The sequence below is a fragment of the Eulemur rufifrons genome, chromosome 15, assembly GCF_041146395.1.
Source record: "Eulemur rufifrons isolate Redbay chromosome 15, OSU_ERuf_1, whole genome shotgun sequence".
In the NCBI taxonomy this organism is placed as follows: Eukaryota; Metazoa; Chordata; class Mammalia; order Primates; family Lemuridae; genus Eulemur; species Eulemur rufifrons.
The window spans coordinates 86,422,319-86,437,924 of record NC_090997.1 but is presented as its reverse complement, the minus strand read 5'-3'; the positions used below and the strand labels follow the sequence as shown (position 1 = coordinate 86,437,924).

The following is a 15,606-nucleotide window of genomic DNA, read 5'->3' as shown; positions in this document are numbered from 1 at the left end:
CATCATCTCATAGGGACCAGGAGCTAGCACAGAATACCATGACAAGATGGAGACAAGGAAGGGATAGCTGGGAAGGTCACTCAGGCAACAGTATGAACAAGTGACAAGATCAAGAGAGATGGAGGAGATAAGTACTTCAACTAAATTGGTGACACAGGACTGAAAAGTAGGCAGAGCTGGATTCAGACCGGTAGGAATGATAGGATTTAAGGCATGAAGAAAATGTAGATAAATGAGCATGAGACAATATTTAATAAAGTGCTGAACTGTATAAAATCAGGTGCCCAAATATATGATACTGATATGCCGTGAGTGATTAGGAATGTGTTTCCTGAAGGCTTTGGGTGATTTGAATAGGTAGAAAGTGGACAGAGCCTACAGTGTTTTTTCTTTTCATTTTTTTTTTTTTTTGCGGGGGAGGGGTGGGGAACACTACTAGTTTGGAGCAAAGAAAGTGTTACTTTGACATTGTGTGCCAGAGGACTCCGAGGTTTATAGACATTAGTGGTTCTTCATTTGGATATTAAAATACTTAAAGTCAAACCTCTATCTTGCTGCACATCACAGTCACAAACACAGCTTCTCATGCATTAGTGTGAGATTAGACCTGGTCATCTATGTCAGGCTCATCAAAGAATTGCCTTGTGTTTTAGCAGCAGGATCCATTGGACTAAAGCCATCGCAGTATCCAGTAATTGTGTGACTAAAGCGTATTATAGAAAATGGATTTGTTGGTACCGAAAACTTAAGTGAATTATTTGGAGAAAGAAGTCTTAGAACATTCCTGATTTTCTTGTAGTCTTTATTGTGACTTCTCTTTATTATACTGCAAATATGTAAAAATGCCAGTTAATATTTCCAACTGTTATAAGCTTTATAAATCTGAAATTCAGATTACTTTGAATTTATCAGTAGAATAGCTATAAACATTTTGTTATAAATTGATGGAATTTAGAAATGATGAGAAGTAGGCCAAGGAAAATGGTCAAATAAAAGATAGTATGCTGGAACTTAACTCTCTCTAGTGAGGGCTTGGTATTAGAACAATACTGTCACCAAAACAGTGTCTACTTAGACTGAAAGGTCATTATCATCCTCCACACTAAATCGTTATAAGCTTAACTCTTTAGTAGATATCTGAAATTTAAGGACTCAAGTTCAGTCTTTAGCAGCAGCACATACAAAGTAGGAACTGACTTCTCACAGAAAGAGCTGAGCCCCCTTACTGGTGTTTTTCAGCTGATCTATTGCTCTTAAGCCAGATTTTTGATCTGGCTCTGGTTTCTCCCTGGGGGTCTCAGTCTCCAAGGCCAGTCCTACCTGTGTCCCAGGCACACCTGTCTCTTTTCCTTTTTCTGAGAGACTATCATTTGTCTTCATCCTCTCTTCCTTGCCTTTGCATTTTCATTCTTTTGAAAAGTCTGTACTACCAATTCTTTTACTACTCTAACTAGACTTGTAGACTTGCCTCTTGTGAAGTTTAGAGGTATTATAGTCATGAAAAAGTTTTAAGAAAAGTATTAGCATGTTAGAATGTGAGTCTTAACTTGTTCCTCTTAAAAAATGGATTCCTTCGTGGAAGTTTTATGCTAAATTTTGAGACAATCAAATTTAAACAGGTCAAACTAATCTGTAGGAAATATGTATTGTGCATACTATTGCAATATAACAGGCATCTCATTAACTTTGTTTTATACATAAAAAGAAAAGCATTAAATTCTCTTGGACAGTTTAGTGAAAATGAGTTTTCAGTCTGTTACTTAGTCTTTGGATTCTCATGAAATAGTGTACTACTTTAACCTCAAAGGTTCACATTTGCTTAATTTTATTAGATCATTTCTCAGTTTGATTTTGAATATTGTCTTGAACTGTATTTTTATAGGAGCATTTTTCATGTAAATCTTTATAATCAATTTTAAATGTAATTTTTATAAAATAAATCAGATTATAAGACTTGTAAATTTGATTTTTTTAGTATAATTCTAGAGCTAAAAATTTATTTTATTTTATTTTTATGCTTGCCTTAGTGTGATTAAGAAAGCCTATCCACCAGTTTTCACAGTGTTGTTAGTTTTGATCATGTCATGGTATTAGCTTGACATTTTTAATATAAATTCTGTATTTTCTCCCATTTATCTGTAGGATACTGCTATTGTTCATCCAGTTCCCATTCGTATGACTCCTAGCAAAATCCACATGCAGGAAATGGAACTTAAAAGAACTGGCAGTGGTAAGGAAGCTGTTGCTGGGGTATTTTCATTTAGGATCAAACTAAAATATACAAGTAATTATTTTGTCTGGGTTCACATTTCATTCATAATTGCTTATTTTTTAACCTAGTACTTTCTACAATTATGTGTGTGTTCATGTTATATTTATTTATTTATATTGCAGTTTTTAAAAGGAAATTATTGATTTTAAATTATAAAGTTTTAAAATAAGGACATTTGAAAATGTGACATTTCTAAATACTCTGAGGGTTTTTATAGTACTATTGTAAATTTAAAGTATGTCCAAACTTTAACTGAAGAGGTATATATTAAAATAAATTTTGGCTTTGAAATTGTATATGTTGCTTGAATTCTTGGAATTTCTCCTCATTTTAGACAAAATGTTTTAGGGTTTCTCAGAAGTAGATTTATTTTCTGTATAAGTCAGCATCATAAATTAACTTACAGCCTGTATGTGTAGTGTTTTGTTTAATTGTGCTATAGTGATAAAATTAACAAAATGTAAACATGCAGAGAAACTTTTTCATTATACAATATCTTCTATTATGGCAGAAAACAAAATTCTATATGAACAGGCTTATATTTGTTTCTATTAAAAAATATTATTTTGTCTTATATCTTATGGATTTACCTAATACTTCTTTGGATATCTAAATGAAGTCTTATCTTGTATTCTTTATATTTTTACCTATTAATTCTCTACTAGATCATACTAATCCCACTAGCCCATTACTTGTAAAACCATCTGACCTTTCAGAAGAAAATAAGATAAATTCTTCAGTGAAGTTTGCTTCTGGAAATACTGTAGGTGAGTAAAAGTAGCATTACATCTTCCATTTAGTATGGATTTAGAATCTGAATAATTCAAATATATACTCAGTTACTACTTTCTTCACTGGATAGAGGATAGCAAACCGTTTTACACATCCTACCCTATGTATGAAGGAGCCGTTGCCTGTTGCCACTTGCTTCAAGGCAGGCCTCCTGTTTTCTGTCCTTCGGAAGTGTAGCCAGTTCGGTTTTTTGGCCCTTCTCCACTAGTTCCTTTGTTTCTCTCTCACAAGAAATTGTATATTTGTTCAGCCAATATTAATTGGATACAGTGTGCCAGGTTCTGTTCTAGGCACTGGGGATTTAGCAGTAAACAAAACAGAAAAATCTTTGCTCTTGTTGAGTTTACATTCTGTAAGGGAGATAAGAGAAAAGGAGGATAAAAAGTAACTCTTCTTATGTTAGAAAGTAATTAACATTGTGCTTAAAAATAAAGCTGGGAAAGGGGAAAGTGAATGCCATTTTAAATAAGGAGGTCACAGCAGGCCTTACCAAAAGATGTCATTTGAATTAAAACTTGAAGGAGATGAGGAAGTTAGCTGTGTGAATCCTGAAGGAAGGATAATTAAGGCACAGCCACCAGCACATGTGAAGCCCTAAGGCAGGAAACTTGCTTCTACTGGAATAGCAAGCAAATACCTAAAATAGAGTTCCTTAAATTTGGCAGGCAGAGGTAGAGTAGTAACAGGGAGCAGTGTAAGACTTTGCCTTCAACTGAGTTAGATGAAAAGCCATTAGAAGATTTGAATGGAGGAATGACATGATCTGACCTTCTTTTTTAACAGAATCACACTGGCTGTTCTAATGATAGTAGGCCAGAAGAAGGAAAATCAAAACAGGGAGAGAAAATTTAGGAGATAGGTATAATAATCCAGGCAGGAGAAGATGGCACTTAGTGTCTAGAGTGGTAGCAGTGGAAGTGCTGAGAAGTGGTTGGATCTGGCTATATTTTGTACATTTGTAGGAAAAGACCACAGGATTTGCTTACCTGTGTGATGTGAGATGTGAGGGAGAGAGTAGTCAAGGGTGATTCCAGGGTTTTTGGCCTGTACAACTGAGAGATGAGGAAGGCTGTAATAGCAGCAGGACTCTGGGGGAAGAACAGCAGTTCACTTTCAGTTGTATTAAATTTGAGATGCCTATTAGAATATCCAAATGGAGATAGGTTCATTTTAGTGTTATCTGTATACCAACTAATTAATTCTGTGATTTACAAGAAAAGGAAAGGGGGGATACATTTTGAAATGAAACCAAATAACTATCCCTTAAGTGTGCAACTCTTAAACGTGTATTGTAGTCTTCCTTCAAATTGTCCCTGGAGTTTCTATGTTAAAATTTCTTTATTCTGTCACAACTCTTAATCTACTTCTGGTATTCTCTTCTGCTTTGTAAGACTTCGAGGAAATTGAAAATGATGTTTCCTCTGGAGAAAAATCTAGGACCCCTGGCTAATTTCATAAATTTTATTATTGTTTAAGCACATTTTATTCCCATGTGAAATTTTTAATTTTTCATATTAAAAATTTTAAAATTAGTTTTATTTAAAATGGTTCTAATTTGTTCTTCAAAAGTGATCTTTTTTCTATTACAAAAGTAATTCACATTTACTGTAGAAATGTAATAAATAAACAAAAATAGGAAAATTATTCATATTCTCACTATTCCACAAATGTCTGTAATTAAACAATTCATTGTCAACCTTAGTTCTTATTCTGTACATATGTAAGTTATATTTTCATGTAGTGTGAAATTGTAATATAGTTGTCCCTCGATATCTGTGGGGGGTTGATTCCCGGACCCCCTGTGGATACTAAAATCTGCAGATGCCCAAGTCCCTGATATAAAATGGTGTAGAATTTGCATATAACCTACATGCATCCTCCCATATACTTTAAACCATCTCTAGATTATTTATGATAACTAATGTAAATGCTGTGTAAATAGTTGTTATACTGTATTGTTCTTTATTTGCATTATTTAGTATTATATGTTAATTTATTTTTTCAAATACTTTCCATCTGAGCTTGATTGAATCCTCAGATGTGGAACCTACAGATACAGAACAACAGCTATGGAGGACGGACAGTACATACACCATTCTGTGCCTTATTTTGAATATTTCTGTATCATTAAATATTATTTTTTCTGGACTATAAATTGTTCTATCTGCTGTATAAATATGCCATGATTTATTTCATTGATATTTAATATTTTGAAATTAATAACAGTGTGATGAACTGTTAGCCTATTAGCCAATCTTTGACTGTCTCTGACTTGAAACAGCATATCGGTTATATTTGTTTGGGGTAGATAGAACAAAAAGTAAAGAAATGATTGTTATTAAATAGGATGTATCCCATTTATCAGCAGATGGTTACAGTAGTTCAGACTCTTTTACTTCTGACCCAGAACAGATCGGGAGCAATGTAACTCGTCAAAGGTCAGTATTTCTGTCAGTGAAAAGCATGTTGAAATATCTTGTCGCATTTTAATGTTTAAAAATTACTTAGAACCAAGCACAAATTATTTTGTTCTCCGAGCACTATTAGATTACCTATTGATTTATGTAAAAGACAAGTAATTTTGATTCTTTCCAACTTGAATAGAAAAACAAAAGGAATCCTGATTTTCTTCATGGTGTTTTGTGCAAGGTCTAAAAAGAGCTGATAACACCTTGGCAAGAGATGTTTAATATAGTCCTTATTGTAGCTAAATAGCGAGAGTCTGTTAAGTGATAGATGTATGTAGCCTTGTGGCAAGTACCAAAAGAATTCTCTTCTAAAATGCCATCCTGAACCACAGCCCATTTGTGTGCTGCCTACCCACCCTGAAGTTCTGCATTACATATAATCTCCCAGGCGCAAACACGAAAGGTGTGGGATAGGGTGGAGGATGGCAAGAGATTTGTCTGCAAGGGCTTTCCCATCCACTAAACGCTATGTGCGGGACAGAAGCGTCTTTCTCTCCTCGCTTTTTGCACGTGGAATGTATTCTTTTGCCACATGCCTGCAGGATGTAGAGACGAGTAATCTAGAATCTCGAAAGAGCTTAGAGTCAGAAGGCTGTCTGTCTTCCTTCTGATTCTTCATGTGATTCTTCCTGTGTTTCTTAGCATTTTCAGTCATTTGGAGCTTATTCTGCATTTTATCCCTACATGTGAAAATCAGATTGCCAGAGTCCTCTTTTCAGAATATGGAAGACTTTGGTAGCAAAGAAGTGAATCTCTGGGGCAAGTTGAACTTGAGTGTAGTCACCTCTAAAATGGGATGAACGGTGGGGACACAAGAATGAGCACCTCACACAGTAGTGCCACATTCTGCCTCAGTTTACCAAACTCCAGACTGCAGTAGGTTGAAAGCTAACCATTTGGGAAAGTAGAGTTCCTCTTTTTGAAGATAGTTTTTCAGACTAATATTACTTTTAAATGAATGGGAAAACACTATGCTAGGTTTGTAGTCTATATTAACATCATGTTGGACAACTTTCTTTTCAAATTTTTTGAAGTTTTGTTTAATGTAGAACTTTATAAAAAATTATTTGTCACATTGAATGGCCACTTGTTTAGCACACATCAACAGTGCTATCTTTATTTACTGTAATGCTTATGTACCTACTTGAGAAAATATCATGCTAATAACATACTTTGCTGCTTAACCAAGTTTGAATGCCTAAACTGAAAAAAGCTCCAATGTAAGTAGCATGACCAGTTGTGATGGGGTGACTTTTGCAGGTCTCATTCAGGAACGTCGCCTGATAACACTGCGCCACCACCTCCCCCTCCGCGTCCACAGCCCTCTCATTCTAGATCGTCATCGTTAGATATGAATCGGACCTTCACAGTCACCACAGGTAGGGGCGGAGAACCATAATGTACAGTATTTGCTTTTAACGTTAATCAAAGACACATACAAAACATTTTATTTTTATTTCTTTTAATGTCTCTTAAAAATATTTATCTGAAGGAAAATTTGGGGTTAAAAAGATACCAGATGAGAGGGAATTTTTTCTCTTAATGACTACCTAAAAGTATGTTTGAGTATAAATAAAAGATGGGATCTGAGAGATGTCACAGGAAATTTAAAAAGAAAGATGCGGTGATATCAGAGGTAAAACTAATAGCTCTTAATTTGGCCGATGAAAGAGAAAGAAGAGTTGTAACTTACTCTAAGGTTTCGATTTTTGAGTAACTGGCAGTATTGTTATTATGCTGACTGACATAGAAGAGTTAGGGCAGAGGGCGATGATGTTATTATGTTTTAGTCATTGTATGTTTGGAATGGTGAGGAAAGGGTAGATAATCAATAGGCCATTGGACTTTTGAGCTGAGAAAGATTGATGTATTATTTGAGAATCATTTACATAGAAATGGGAGAGTGAAGTGTTAAGTGAAAGAGAAAATTTGGAAGTCTTCACGTCAGAAATATGGGAAGAAAACCCAGAATATATACTTCTATGGAAACAAGCAGGAGCATGTCAAGAGGACCTCATATAATAGAGGTGACGAGGAATGAGGCCTGATTAAAGGCCGTGAGATTTAGCCATAAGATCACATATAGACCATTTAACCAGATGGAATCTGCCTTCCAATACTTATCAAACATTCTTAGAAGTCTTTAGTACGTGGTCACATTCATTCAGCCTGTTTCTTCTGTTGGCAAAGTGATTATATATTTACTAAAAAGAAGACTTGTATATTCACTCAGGACAACAACAGGCTGGAGTTGTTGCCCATCCTCCTGCAGTGCCTCCAAGACCACAGCCCTCACAGGTAATTCTCCAAGGTGTTCATTACAAAATGTCCCCATGATCAATTTGTCTGTTAGGTGTTTAATTCTAGTCTCGAATTATTTGGAAGGTCAGGAATTACCTAATGGTCATTCTTAATGAGCGTTTAATTCAATGAAGCTAAATCTTATTTTGGAAGATAAGAATTTCAAGAATGATCCAAGTTATTTTTTTGAAAGAACCTTAAAAGTGAAATGATAATGTAATAACAGAGAGTTTAGTGGAAAGAACAATGGATTGGGAAATAGATGTCCATTAATGTCCTGGGTCTAGCAGTGACTCATAGTCTCTCTCTGGATGTGTTACTGTATCAGTTAAGGAAGTGTGAATGACCTGCATCCTTTCCAGGTCAAAACTGAAGTGCTGCAGTAGATGTATTTATTTATAAAATGCTCTGGGACAGCCTTAGTAGCTAGTAAAGTCAAGGATCACATTGAAAAGATACAAGTAAAATAAAGGAAGTGAGACTAGAGCAGGGACTTGAAAGGTAAAGTGGTATTTACTGGGCAGAGAGCATTCCAAACAGAAGGTATGGCATCCAAAAGCCATGGTGATACGTGTTAAGCCTGGCATATTCCTGGAAAAAAGGAGTTAGGTCAGTGTATCTGAAGTAGATGTGTGGGATGATGGAAAATGACCCTGGAGAGGTAGGGACGAGGCCGAGCACCTCCCATATCATACTAAGAAGGGTAGGGTGGTTCTTAGAGAAGATGGAGAATTTCTAAAGGGAAGAGCCTACAGATTTATTTCTTTAGTATCCTTTACTTCCTTTGTCATAAACTGTCTCACACTCTGTTTTAATTCCTTGTTTACTTAATCTCTGATCCTGCACTGGACTGTCAGTTTTATTAGGGCATGGGCCTTATTTGTTTTGCTCAGTATTGTATCCGTAGTGCCTCCACAAAGTTAGATACTCAGTAAATGTGTTTTTAGACTTAAGATTTTAGCAGCATTGGTCTGGCAAAGGAGTAGAGGATGACTTGAAGGGAAGTGTGCTTGACATGTTGGAAGAATAGTTAGAGCAGTGGTTTTCACACTTTAAAAATAACAAATTTTTAAAGAAACATAGTGAAACATTTTAAAAAATAACTTTTTAAGGAACAGACTATTGTGCAGTAGCCCAATTCAGGAAAAAAAAAAAAAAATACATGCAAGTGGAGAATTAGGGTAGGGCCAGTCCCTCCCCTCTCTTCCAGTGTACTTTCTTTGCATTAAAAATTTTGGACAAGGATCTTTCTATTAGAGGTTTATCATCTTAATTTTTTGAGTGTCTTAGCTTTTCACTTACAGTTTAAACATTTATGTAGAGTCAAGTGTTACTGTAGTACACCTCTCTGTATTTACAGATAATAAAACAGAGCATCTTTATGGTATATTTTCAAAGAAAAAGAAGGTGACTCTGTGAAACTGATACTCCACAAAATGTTTGTTCTTCTCTTCTAACCATTGTGCAGGCTCCTGGTCCCGTTGTGCATCGCCCAGTGGATGCTGATGGCCTCATAACTCACACTAGTACCTCACCTCAGCAGATACCAGAACAACCAAATTTTGCAGATTTCAGCCAATTTGAAGTATTTGCTGCATCAAATGTAAATGAAGAACAAGATGATGAAGCCGAGAAACACCCAGAGGTCTTGTCGGTCAGTTTTCAAGGGCTTGGCTAATTTTCTGCTGGCATTTTCTTCCCACATCGTGCTCGTAAGCCTGTCTTATCAACAGAGCAGATATTAGAGGGGACATCAGTGAGTAAAATGTCTGCTGCTGCCTCTTCTAGGAGATTTATTATTAATCCTCTAGAATTAATATATTCCCTAGATCAGTGCTTCTCAACTTTTTAATTGGCCTCTGACACCTCCCTGTTGCAGTGTAATGCAATCAGAATCAGGTACAGAGTAGAGGTAGATACAGTGTGAGAATACACAGACACAACCACCTGGCCCTGGCTGAAACACTGCTCTTGAGGTTTCATCTTAATGCTAAGCATCTGATTGTGTGATTTGGTGAAGATTTCCATGTGATAAGAGGCTGTAGTTACCATGGCTTCATTCAGTTTATATGAGAGTAAATTGCCTTAGTTAGAGGCAGACTTAAAGACTACAGGATGTCAACATTTAATCTTTGCAGATAGCATTCCAGGAGAGTCTATTGTAGTTCTTGTGGCGAGAACTTCTCCGGGAATCCCTGACCTAAATCACTGAGTGTAAATGTGGACTTGGAGGGCCCAGAGGAATTCTGAAACTGCTATTCAGATTGTTTCAGCCCATATTAAGCCTCTATAATAGTTCCAAAAATCCATGTTTATTTGACTGGCATAATTTAGATAAAGGTTTCATGTGGATCTGATCCATGGAGAATTTCCTACTAGCTCCCTTTTCAAACCTGTAACTTTCTGCCAGGCTCATTAGGGGAATGAGCCATACCCAGGGAGGCAGGGGTGGGCTTGAGGGCAAGTGCAGGTGTACAGAGTACTGTGCTCACTCCCCTGGGTGCTTGCACCCCTGCACCCCTGCCCCAACAGGAGGACTTCCCGGCGCAGCCACCTAGAGGTGCAGTGCAGCAGCTGCACCCTTCAGCCCACCCGTGCCTCCTTCACACGTCTGTTACCTTCCCTCCTCTCTGCCTTTCAAGTTCTGTCTCCTCTTCATCTCAGATTTCTTGTCAGAATGAATATTTTCTTAATATTTTACTCTGATTTGTTACAGTCTATATTTATACAGAATTATATGTTATGTATAATAGTGATAATATATTCATCTCTAGGTTGAAAAAGCTTCTGATCCTGCAAGTTCTCTTCGAGTTGCCAAAACAGATAGTAAAATTGAAGAAAAGACAGCTACTAGTGCTCCTGCCAATGTGGTATGCAGAAAGTCTTACAGTATTGATAATTTTGTACATATAAAAAGTTACATGAGATAATTTTTAGAAACAAGGTCAATTAGAAATCGTCTAACCCATTTCACTGCTTTTAACTTATATGTTCAGTCTATCTCAGAATACATTCTACTTATATTTAATCGACATGTTATTCTATAACCGATTTTAGTACATGCTACAGGTTCCCAAAAATTAAAGTGGTTATTGCATTCTTTCACATATATAAAGTAGAACTTCTTTATAGGTCAAATTCAGTTTCTTTTATTGCAGTCTTGAGTATAATAGAGAAAAATGATCAAGCCCTTAAGGTTATTGTTGTACTGTGTGCTTTTATCTTTTTCTTTAACTGTTTAGGTATAATTTTTTCCTCAACATTTTATTATGAAAAATGTTAAACATCCATAAAAGTTGAAACAATTTTACATTGTACATCAACAAACTCACCACTTTGATTACACCATTTACATTTTTACTATAGGTTGCTTTACTACATCTGTCTCTCCTTCTGTTACTCCTTATCTGTTTTATGCATTCCAAATTACACATATCAGAACACTTTCCCCTTGAGGAAACAATTTTGGTAACTTTATTTTTCTATCATCCAGACAGTCCCAATAGTTATTAAAACAGCATGTGTTTCTGAAGGTGCTTAAATTCTACTTTCTGGACAATATTTTTTACTACATTAATAGTTGTGTGATCATTTTAAATGATTAGTTTTATTTTTGTCAACTCACGACAAATTAAAATGGCACTTAACTAAAGAGATGGCAGTTGACTATTTTTATTTATTTAAAGTTATGGCAAATACCAAAACATCATATTTGATTCCTTTGGGGGCACATTCACAATTTCCAACAAAATGTCCACTCATTTTCAAGAGTTATAATTACTGTGCATCTTAGTTTATTTTGTTGTTTTTTTTAAAGAGTTGCCTAGCTTTCCACCTCTTTAAGTTGTTTTATTCAGTAAGATGATGTATTTTAGCATTTTTATATTGTATGTATTTAATATATTCATGATAGTGATGTCAACTAGAAACATCTTTTCCCACGGTAATTTAGGTTAGCTGTTACCACAGACACATAAATTATTTTAAAGTAGGACACGTGACTTTGAATTTTCAAGAGCAAATGGCTTAAAGAAAGCAAATAGTGTTGGCGAAGTACTAACTGTGAATGTCCTAAAAAAAAAAAAAAACCGCTATTATCAGTGGAATTCTTGTTTTACAGAGCAAAGGCACAACACCTCTTGCTCCACCACCTAAACCTGTTCGAAGAAGATTAAAATCAGAAGATGAATTAAGGCCAGAAGTTGATGAACATACACAAAAGACAGGTGTCTTAGCTGCTGTTCTTGCATCACAACCTTCTATTCCTAGGTAATCAAAGCTATTCCTAAGTACATTTAATTGCTAGGAAGAAAAAGCATAACAATTAAAAATATCAAATTGAAAGAAATTATGATCAGACTAGTTCTTTAGTTGAGCAGATGTTCTTAGCTGTTCTTTGAGAGCTTTCTCATTTATGAGTAGGTAGATTATTCTTTCCACTTTTTCCCCTTTATTGTTAAGCTCAATTCCATTCTAACACCTTGTTGCAGACCCTGGAGCAGACGTTTTTAAAGTTGATAGTGTAGAGCAAAACTAATGTTCTAACTGTGGTGTATCTACACCAGGAGTTAGCAGACTAAGGCTCATGGGCCAAATTTGGCTAAATGAGCTAAAAATGACTTCTACTTTTTTGTAAAAAAGAGAAACAAAAAACTAGAATATGCAACAGAAACTGTATGGTCTGCAAAACCTAAAATATTTACTATCTGGTCATTTAGAGAAAATGTTTGCCAATGCCTGCTCTAGACTATTTAACTTAAACTCAGGTAACTCTACAAAAGAATAATAATAACAATAATAAACTTAAGCTTAGATACTTTTGGTTTACCATTGAAACTGAACATGTGAGATTGAGTTGTGCTAATAAGGGAAAAGATGCTCCCTCTGCTTTCCATGTCTAGAAATAAATGAGGGAAGAATGGAAAAATTTTAAAGATAAGAAATGAAGGTTATGTTTTTTTTGCCCCCTTTATGTTCTCAGATCTATTGGGAAAGATAAGAAAGCTATTCAGGCATCAATTAGACGCAATAAGGAAACCAACACAGTTTTGGCCAGATTGAATAGTGAATTGCAACAACAATTAAAGGTAAAATACTTTCTGAATCTTACTTGTGACATTCCATGGCCTAAGACAGAGTTGAAGGGGAACTTAGAGGTGATCCAACCATTCTTATGCTCATAAGAAACTTTCCATGCAGCAAGAGAAATGTGTATCTAAAATGTTTTATGAGGCTTTCAATCTTTTAGTACTAGAAGGAATGTTTTATGCTCAATTTTGGTATACATTGCTTTATCCTACCTATATATAAGGCATTAATATTCCTATAATGTGCCTTCATAAAGGAACCTAAAGAGAAAAAATGTGACCTCAGGTACCCCCGAGATCACATAGATGGCTCTCTAACACTTTTTAGCTTCTAAATGATTTGACTGTGGTTAGTTTGTCCTTTTATCAAAGACAACTCAGATTCTATGAAAGGGACTTAAACAGGTCTGAAGAGGAAGAGGAGTGGGGGCGATTTAAATCATCTTGCATATGGAAAAAGAAAAGACAGCCTTAAAAAGAAATGTTGCTTATGTATACTGTGTACCACTGTCATCTAATACTTGAGAGGAATGAGTTTGTTTTCTGTTAACTATGATTTCTTTGAATCCCTATGAATATAAGTTACTCCCAGAATCACTTACGGTTCATCAACAGTATTAAGGACTATGTCTTATAAATTAGTCATTCTTAAACTTTAATGTATATATAGATAATCTGGGGTCATGTTAAAATGCAGATTCTGATTTAGTAGTTCTGAGGTGGGACCTGAGAATTCTGCATTTCTAATAAGCTTCCAGGTGATGGAGATGCTGGAAGATTGTTGGCCCCACTTTGAATATAGCAAGGTTCTAAACCACAGAAGATGAGGAACAGAGTCCATGGAAATGAAAAATGAATGCAGAGTTAGTTCATATCCCTCATCTAGCGTGTATCACACTGTCTTGGAATTATTATTTATGATACATTTGTCTCTATCCTACTAAACTGAACTCATTGAGGGTAAATCATGATCATTTTTGTTTAAGAAGACTATATACTATATTGTCCAAACCAAGAAACGTTTGAGAGAAAAGAGGGAGAGTTGTATTAGTATTTAGGTCAAGACATTAGGCATAAACTGGGACTGTTACAGATAAACTTAATGGCTATCTTGTCTTTCTTCAAAACCCAGCATATGTTAGGCATTTGATAAATGTCTATTGAATGAATTACATTCTTGCATAACTCTTTGATCAAAGGAGAAGATGTTTATAGTTGTTGTATGATTATGAATTTAGTCCATTGTAAAGGAAGAATGCAAAATGTAAGGACAAGCTTGCTTAGTATCATACCTTGAAGATGCAAATTTTGTTAATGCATGTTTTTCTGAAGAACTAAGGAAAACCATTGAAATAAGTATGTAGAAGCTATTTTATAAATCACTTTTCTCATGAACTCTGAGAATGAAAAACAGGAAGTGAGGTACCAAATAGGAAGAGGTAATTCTGGTTAAAACAAGTTACTATCATTATGATAGAGAAAAGGAATAAAAGGAAAATAAATAAGTTAGAATTTGATGGCTATCTGAAAAGACTGCCCCCAGTCAATAGTGATTAAAAATTCTGAATGCAAAATTAATTTATTCTTTGTGAAGCTGGAATTCAAAATGAGATCCAGGAGTTGCTATAACCAGATGTTATCACTGGGGAAAAGAATCTATGTTAACAATTTATCTACAGTTAATTCAGAGGCAAACTTAATGCAAAATTCATATACATTAATACCCATCATTGCAAATATTGGCATTTTAATTAGACAAAAAATATTACCCTCATTCATATAATAAAAAGATTTAAATTAATAGGATCATATTTCAATATTATAAATATATAAAGAAACTATCTAAAGTGAAGTACACTTTTTAAAATTGAAACAGCTTTCCCTTAACTTTCTTGACAAATTTAAATTGTATTCTTGAAGTGAAGCTGTTGTTAGATGTGCCTTCATTATTATATACTTTGAAACATAACTTGGTCTTTGCATCTTTTTCAGGATGTTCTTGAGGAGAGAATTTCCCTGGAAGTTCAACTGGAACAACTTCGACCATTCTCTCACCTATAAGCCAATTGCCGTTAACTGTGAACACAACCATTTTTAAGTGATTTTGGGTTCAAAGCCAGTTTGGAGACCCAAACATTCAGCTCACTGCATAATTCAACATTAAATTTTATGATTCTGTTTTGCCCTATATGTTCACCATTGTATTTAAGTATCTTTTATTTTTTAATTTCAACAATAAAAGGGTCAGGATGACTTTTTCTGGAGGGTATATTGTGTTTGTTGGCACACCTTACCCTTGCTGTTCCATAGCATCAGGAATACGTAATAGTGGTTAATTATATTTATATGGCCAAAACCACACACTGGTTTGATTTACAGAATGGGCGTCCCATTTACATCTCAAGCCAGCCACAGTCTTAGAAATCTTTGCAAAAAGGAAACATAAACTGTCAATTTGTCCGCTTTTAGGTTTAATATTTTACATAAAGCATCTATGTTTGTTCTGTAAAAAAATCTTTAAAATGAGTTTCCTATTTAGTTTTTGGTTTTAAAGAACTATATTGGATAAGGCAGTTTTCACTGTAAGCTAATTTACTAGAAAAGTCGTTCTTCTCTGCAGCAATCAACATTTTTCAGGAGTCACATGGTACTTTCAGACCTCTTTCACATGTCAACTTGTGACAAA

General features: G+C 35.0%; 1 protein-coding gene across 5 annotated transcripts in view; it reads left to right on the top strand.

Moving 5' to 3' along the window:
* The window catches only part of REPS1 (RALBP1 associated Eps domain containing 1), a 75,115-nt gene extending 59,951 nt beyond the window's left edge, over positions 1 to 15,164 (top strand). For 2 of the 5 annotated variants that reach the window (XM_069489170.1, XM_069489168.1), the window contains 10 exons: positions 2,143 to 2,230; positions 2,938 to 3,039; positions 5,433 to 5,502; positions 6,793 to 6,911; positions 7,766 to 7,830; positions 9,302 to 9,487; positions 10,608 to 10,703; positions 11,954 to 12,102; positions 12,815 to 12,920; positions 14,913 to 15,164. In XM_069489170.1, the coding sequence (XP_069345271.1) occupies positions 2,143 to 2,230; positions 2,938 to 3,039; positions 5,433 to 5,502; positions 6,793 to 6,911; positions 7,766 to 7,830; positions 9,302 to 9,487; positions 10,608 to 10,703; positions 11,954 to 12,102; positions 12,815 to 12,920; positions 14,913 to 14,981 (1,050 nt within the window). In that variant the 3' untranslated portion in view covers positions 14,982 to 15,164. Of the gene's footprint in view, positions 1 to 2,142; positions 2,231 to 2,937; positions 3,040 to 5,429; positions 5,503 to 6,792; positions 6,912 to 7,765; positions 7,831 to 9,301; positions 9,488 to 10,607; positions 10,704 to 11,953; positions 12,103 to 12,814; positions 12,921 to 14,912 lie in introns of all 5 variants that reach the window. The other 3 variants (XM_069489169.1, XM_069489167.1, XM_069489171.1) reach the window with 2 other exon arrangements.
* The last annotated feature ends 442 nt before the right edge of the window (positions 15,165 to 15,606 follow it).